The 8007-nt window shown below is 35.6% G+C and overlaps 1 protein-coding gene across 2 annotated transcripts in view; it reads left to right on the forward strand.

The window, feature by feature from the left end:
• Positions 1 to 8007, forward strand: part of LOC110458492 — a 51448-nt gene that overhangs the window by 10794 nt on the left and 32647 nt on the right. The window contains exons 13-16 of one of the 2 annotated variants that reach the window (XM_021510211.1): positions 247 to 439; positions 2805 to 2865; positions 3679 to 3741; positions 4492 to 4518. In XM_021510211.1, the coding sequence (XP_021365886.1) occupies positions 247 to 439; positions 2805 to 2865; positions 3679 to 3741; positions 4492 to 4518 (344 nt within the window). The remainder of the gene's footprint in view (positions 1 to 246; positions 440 to 2804; positions 2866 to 3678; positions 3742 to 4491; positions 4519 to 8007) is intronic. The other variant, XM_021510212.1, reaches the window with a different exon arrangement.

Consider the following 8007-nt stretch of genomic DNA (forward strand, 5'->3'; position numbering starts at 1 on the left):
CCCCCCCCAGTAGGGGAATACTGTCATAGAGATGTGTTCACTACTGTACCAGAATTTGAGTCTCTGTGGACCATTTTTAAATTTTCCCCCTCAATGTGGAGGGCAATCCTGAGACATTTTCACCCTCTGTTTCCAACTGTCATTATCTGTAGACCAAAATAACTCATACCAGTAGGAAGAGTACATACATAAATGTCTGTCCATTGTACATTTTATAAACTTTAAACGCATTTGTTATATCCACAGAAGGTAGTATCCTTGAGACATGGGAAAGCAGAGAAGGAAGACTTTTTGCCTATGAGCTTATCATGAAGTTCCTGATCAAGAATCACTGGCTGTATACATTTGGGCCTGCAGGATCTGGGGCTGGATTGGACTGGGGGGACAGGCCGGTAGGGGTGGACACAGACAGGGAAATGCTGACCGGTTTGGAACAGGGGTAAATAAAGTACAGTGAAACCCCACTTACTCGAACTTGCATAACTCGAATACCCGCTATTCCTCCAATAGTTCGTTTTGTACAGACTGTGTTCTTATATATTCTTTGTAAATTAACCTCAGATCACTCGAACAGCCATTGCTCAAATACCCTGTATTCCTTGAACTCTGATTTATCCTCGACCACTCAAAACCTTGTAGACACACCCGGGCGTCAGATAATTAGAGGATTAACAACAGTATCATTAAGTAACTGTACCGTTACCCTGTTGTAGCTGCATTATCATTTTGTGTGCAAATTTATTATTTCCACAGTGTTTTGACATCGATGATTTGGTGAAAAGGTTAATTTACTGGGTTTGTAAAACCATATTTCGGCATGGCAATATTAAGCAGATATAACATAGCGGATTCTTGACCATCTTTAAAGATATTGACACTTGAATACGCTATGATTGTTAATTTCGTTGTCAATCAACATAATAACAGGGATTGAAAATTTTCTTCATTCTAAAATGATGGAAGAGTTCCTTTGGTTTTGATATTTTGTAAAATTAACCTAGCCAATTGCAGTATGGAGGACTATGTCAGAACTAGTACGTTACACATGCAGCTCTTTAATTTTATTTCCTTCCAATTACTATTATGTTTTCATTATTCAGCTATTTTATATCTTATTAAATGTTGTCATCTGTGTTGAACTTCTTTTTTGCTTCTCTCATCTACTTTCCGCGGTAATTGCAGTGCTCATACTGTCTGTCGTCCCATCTGATAAAAAAATGACAATGTTGATCAAACCTCAGATTTTTTAAATACTGTGTATTCCTCAAACTTTTGATTTGTACCCCACGTGTTCGAGTTAGTGAGGTTTTACTGTAAAATGTAATAGGCATAGTGTGTCCTTCTTTCCCTCCAGTTTTTATTAGCTCACCTGGACCGAAGGGCCAAGTAAGCTTATGGCATGGTGCAGCGTCCGTCGTCTGGCATCTGATAAAAAAATGACAATGTTGATCAAACCTCAGATTTTTTAAATACCATGTATTCCTCAAACTTTTGATTTGTTCCCCACGTGTTCGAGTTAGCGAGGTTTTACTGTAAAATGTAATAGGCATAGTGTGTCCTTCTTTCCCTCCAGTTTTTATTAGCTCACCTGGACCGAAGGGCCAGGTAAGCTTATGGCATGGTGCGGCGTCCATCGTCTGGCGTCCCTCCGGCGTCAACTTTTTACTTTAAACAACTTCTTCTCAGTAACCAAAAGGCCTAGGGTGATGATATTTGGCCAGATGCATGCTTGGATGAAGGGCTAACAAGTTTGTTCAATAAATGACCTTCATCAATTTTTCAAGGTCACAGGGGTCAAATATGTTAAAATCTTAAAACAACTTCTTCTGAATAACCAAGAGGCCTTGGATGATGATATTTAGCCAGTAACATGCTTGGATGAATGGCTTCCAAGTTTGTTCAAATGAATGACCTTGCCGTATATTCAAGGTCACAGGGGTCAAATATGTTAAAATCTTTAAACAACTTCTTCCGAAAAACCAAGAGGCCTAGGGTGATAATATTTGGCCAGTAACATGCTGGGATGAAGGGCTACCAAGTTTGTTCAAATAAATGACCTTCATCTTTTTTCAAGGTCACAGGGTCAAATATGTTCTATACCTTTAAACAACTTCTGAATAGCCAAGAGGCCTAGGATAATGCCAGTAACATGCTGGGATGAAGGCCTTCCAAGTTCAAATGAATGACCTTGACATATATATTTTAAGGTCACAGGGGCCAAATATGTTTAAAACCATTGAATTACTTCTTCTTAATAAGCAAAAGGCCAAGGGTGATGATATTTGGCCATTAACATGCTGGGATGAAGGACTACCAAGTGAATGACCTTAGCCCATATTCAAGGTCACAGTGGTCAATATATGTTTAAATCTTTAAATGATTTGTTCTGTATTACCAAAAGGTCCAGGGTAATGATATTTTTCCAGAAGCATGCTTGGTTGGAAGACTATAAACTCTGTTCAACCTAATATTATAATGTCCTTGTTCGACATTCAAGGTCACAGGTGTCATATGTTTAAATCTTTTAATAGGTTCTTATGAATGAAACACCGATATGTTGTCTGTAGCTGTATTTTAGTCCACTTTTAAGATAACAAGTGTGAGATTAATACCAGGTGAGCGATGCAGGCCCATTGGGCCTCTTGTTCTTTATTTCATTTTCTCTCTTTTATTTTACTTTTTGACTTTATATGAATGTCATACTCTGGTTTGCCTCTAGAATGTTTCTTTCTGCTTTAATGACTATCAGTATACAGTATGAGGAATTATATGGTAATAAAAAGATTACACCATACTTCTTTCAGACAAGAAATCCAGAAACAGAACACAAATGGCCATGACCTCCTAGAACGCAGAAATACACAGGTAAGATTTTACTCTTGTTTGGAGATATATTTTTAACTGAAGGGGTTCATGAACATGAGACTTTCTCTGTACATGCCCTTCATAAATTAATGTTGTATTTTCAGGAAATGTGCCAATGATTTGTAATTTGTATTATATAAATACTACATGTGTTAGAGTGTGACAGTGCCTAGGGTCACACTCTAATAAATTAAGTATTTATTTTATTATACCAAAAGTCAATAATCTGTGGGGAAATCTCACATCAAAACACCACAAAAAAAATAATGGCCCTCTGCATTAGAAATAGAGACTTACTGCTTCATTTTCACATTTCTGAGTATGCCTGTGTTTATCTAGCAGACGGGCTGTTACAAGTTTACCACAGCAAAGAAGCGCTTGAAAATCTCACTCATTTTAGCGTTAAAAGGTCGTATTAATCACAGGCGAGTAATACACAGTAGTGACATGGAATGCCTGTGGGTCTACAGGCGTGGTGAATCGCAATGGGAAAAAAAGCGGCTGAAATGAACGGTACCCGCATCTTCTTTGCGTGGTCACTATTTTGCACTGTCACACCACACTGTCGCCCGTTGCTAGGGCGTTGGGAAGCACCCTTACATTGACTCAATGTTAAACCACATGCAACAGTGTGAAATGAACAATTTGTCTTGACCAATCAGATTACAGAATTTTCACTAGCGGTATAATACAAATATTTATTACACATTTAGGTATAGTTAAGGCAACAGCTGACTATTATCGCCTAGTAGCTTACTTCATATAAACTTACTTTTTTTTTGATGATACAGTATCATATATTGTATTTTGTAGTTTGTTTTATCAACAAGCCCTCAGGAACCAATGCGTGTCTCCGAGTCAGAACTCTCCTTTGCAGTAAGTAGAGTTTCTAATTGGTATGCCGTTATTTTGCTTTAGGTATATATGCTCTTAATATTTTGCTGCCTATACATATATTACATTGTAGTCTATTAGTTATCTAGTCTATTACTGTATACCTTAAAGGAACAGTTATCATATGTAGCACACACCATATCAATACTGTGTGTGTTATCATAACTGATATCTTACAAGTTACAACAATTACAAATGTGCTGGTGAAGTATTCAAGTAAACAATGATATAAAATCTATTCTCATTTAGCAGCTTATGTAAACAAACAAGAAATTATAGGACTGTGTATGTTACTCTGAACTGTTTCACAGTTGACCTTCTGTCTAATGCTATAACTTAGTAGAAGTTTCATATGGTTATAAATGTTTTATCAAACAATAAAAGATTATATAAAATATCAATAAACTTAATCATGCTGATTCCTGGCAGCCATTTCCGTTTGTGACAAAATTAATTTAGTGTCCGAGAATGATTCACGCCAACACTCTTTTACTGTAATACTAATACTATACAACATTAGGAACTGAATTTGATGTCCCCAAGGTTATCAATAACAGTGTTTTAGCTGTAACATCATCATCATCATCATCATCATCAGATAATCCTCGTTTATAGTTATGTGGTCAAGATAAAAATGACATTTTGATTGTAGTGACTAGAGATTGTATGTTGTGTTATGTGCTAAGTTCCTGTGGGTCAAGGCTAACGATACTGTGTGTATATCATTTATAGCAAATGAGGAGAAAGTACTGGAGAAAGGTAGATTAGAGACAGCTTTTTATCCTTGTTACTATGGAAATGTTGTAGCCATAGTTACCACCCTAGCTGCTATGAATATGTAGCCATAGTTACCACCCTAGCTTGTTATTCTGTCTCACTGCTGCCCACCACGGTATGTGTTGCCTGGATAGTTCTGGCTGTTTGTTGTACAACTCACAATTGTCAGTGATCTGCTGTGAAAGACAATTACATTGTTCTAGCTTCATGTCTGTTTTTCAAAAAGAAACGATAGACCAAATTGTAAAACCTAATTCCTGAAGTATCTAACAAATTAACACAAAGCATATTTATTGTCAAGTACCTGTATTGATCAGAAATGAAACACTGTTGAATGACGTTACTAAGTGCACTACTTTAAGTAGGGATAGATGTTCAGACACAAACTCAGTGTTGTAGTTTACTTTGATTATGCATTTACATGTATCATTCTATATGAAAAGTCATGCAAAAACTTCAATTAAATTTTTCCATGTTTCAACTCCAATCAACAGGTATTGACAGCAATGACCGGTCGGATTGGTCAATAATTAAAATCTTTATCTCTTTCACAGTGACATCATGCAATATATATATACAAACTATATTTTACTACCCTTTCACCCCTATGTAACTTAAGTAGACTCTACTATGCATTGATTGGAATGAGTCCATTAGGGTCAACAGTGGTGAAAGGGTTAAAAGTAGTTGTACAACAAACAGAGCTTTTTGTTAGTTGCATGTCAAGTTTTTATAAGTAAAAATCAGTATGTCAGTCATTTTACAGAATTGCTCTTTGTTGCTGTAAGTCTATCGTTTACATCTGTTATCAAAACAGGTATTTCTAATGAGCAATTTAACAAGGATCATTGACGTTACTGACGGTTTCATTCATCCGGTCTTGGTCTGAAGGCAATCTGCAAATTTTAAACTCCTGCAAATAAAGAACTCTCTGCTGATGTTAATTTCTGGGAACTATTTGCCAATGTGAAAATCATTATAAAATCAAATGTAAGCACTTTAATACTGATACCTCGTACAGAGCAAGTGTTTACCAGTATCTGTTGGATGGGGCTCAATGCTGTATGCTTCGGTAGATTTTGTGAAGTATAAATGAAGTACTTGATGATAATAATAAAAATAATAATAATAATATACAACATTTGATAAAGCGCCCTTAGATTATAATAATTATAATAATATACAACATTTTATATATCGCCCTATCTAGCTAACATAAGCCACTCTAAAGTGCTTCACAGTACATAGATATACAATCAATACAATTAGCATATACATTAATCAATACAATTTTGAGGAATTCGCAGGAGCTGCCTCAGGTGCTAACTACTAGTCCTATGCCACCTGGCTAATATCTCCCTATGTGTGTGTGCCTGCATGTGTGCTGGAGATGTATTGAGATAATCCATGCCTTCATATCCTGGAAAACTGTTTTTAGCATATATTTAGAAATTATGTTTTGCTATTGGATTCTTTTGCAGTATTCCAGAAAATGTGTTGTTATATCGATGTTCAAACCAAAGTTCAACTTAATATAACGTTCCACTACTTCACTCTGTAATCTGGAATAAAATCATCATTTTGCAGGGAAAGAATTCATGATGAACACCTGTTCCTGTTAAATATATGAAAATGTCCATGTTTAACGTATATATTATAACAACAAATAAAAACATTTTCATAGATATTTCACATTTTCTGTATCTACCCGGTATCATGAATTGAAATATGCGATAAGTTTGTGATGAGGCTGCACATCCAGATAAGTTAAGGTTCAGACATGTAAGATGTATACGTACCTGTTAACCCTTTCACCACTGTAGACCATAATGAACTCATCCAGATGAATGTATGGTAAAGTCTACTCAAGTTATATAGGGGTGAAAGATTTAAGGGTCAACCCTAGCAAACGTTGTTTGAAGCATAGCAAGGAAAACTTAAGTCACATAATTATTATTTCTTTATACTGTAAAAGCATATATTTTCGTTGGGGTTTAATTTTGTTGTTTTTGTAGTGTAACAAATTCGTTGGGATTATATTTTGCGGAATCAATATTTTAAAACCCTGTTTAAATTGATCGGCGTGACGACACAGTACAGGTTAATATAGTACAGGTAAGATCAGGCTAGATTTACTCTCCCGATGGGTATCAGTCAGATCCGTCTCGCTCTATTCATATACATGTAGCTTATATACAAAGAGTGGTATACACATAATGTATACGTTGTAGACTCACATAGACTACAGGTATCTTGTCAGTAGTTGTCAAGAGGTTGAAGCTTTTCAAATAACTAGCTAACGATGCAATTGGAAAAAGCCAGTGACAATAATTACACCGTTAATCATGACTTTTGTCTAAATGTAATTACACCATGTATTTGTAATATAATTAATAGTTTATTTCATATTTTCATCTACTTTATACTTCATGTGTTTAAAATTTTGTTGGCATTATATATTTCGTGGTTTTATAAATAAACGAAATTAAATCCCAAGCGAAATATTGTGCTTTTACAGTAGATTTTTATATGGTTTTGGAACTGTGGTAACAGTTACTGCAAAATAATTTTGTAGATGGTAAAATTTTAAGTGTGTTTTATGTAAAGTTTCTTAGTGTGAAGTGGCTTGTACTCACAAAAACTGCAGTGTGGATCACACTACTGTCAGATGTTGAATTATACGTATCGGGAATATTAGTTTTACTGTCACAATGCTCCACGCCATACCCTGCATGTGTTATCCTACACTGGTGACAGTCACAGAAGATCCTTCTCATCCTTCTCATCCTTCTCATTTGTGTTTGGTTTGCAGAAACAGCTCTAAAATTCTCTTTTTCCTCATGTTATCCATTCCTTGTCATCAATGTTAGATATCATGTTAACTCTCTTGTTCTCTTGTTATCAATCATTTTCAGACAAGTTTGATCTAAGTGTTACATGTTATAGGTTGCAGTTTGATGAGTAAGTGATTTATAAACAACTATTTTCAAAAATACCCAACAGACCTAAATCCATGTCAGACATAGTGAATCTATTCTGTTGACATATGTCACTGTCAAGCGACTCTTATTTGTAATAATATGATTCTATTGATTTGTATGGGTTTCTATCAGTGATTGCTGTTCATATAGATCTATTATACTTTTTCATTTCTTTATTATATTCCATTGTTTAGTACACTGGACAAGATTTTGTTAGTCCCTTTCGTTCGTCTTGTCTACTGGATAAGACTTCAACACCCTCCTCCCCATTGTCTATTACACCACACAAGTTGTTTTGATTCTCCTTCCCCATTGTCTAGTACACCACTCAAGTTGTTTTGATTCTCCTTCCCCATTGTCTAGTACACCACACATGTTGTTTTGATTCTCCTTCCCCATTGTCTTGTACACCACACAAGTTGTTTTGATTCTCCTTCCCCATTGTCTAGTACACCACACATGTTGTTTTGATTCTCCTTCCCCATTGTCT

The sequence above is a fragment of the Mizuhopecten yessoensis genome, unplaced genomic scaffold (genome assembly GCF_002113885.1).
Source record: "Mizuhopecten yessoensis strain PY_sf001 unplaced genomic scaffold, ASM211388v2 scaffold9615, whole genome shotgun sequence".
Taxonomy (NCBI): domain Eukaryota; kingdom Metazoa; phylum Mollusca; class Bivalvia; order Pectinida; family Pectinidae; genus Mizuhopecten; species Mizuhopecten yessoensis.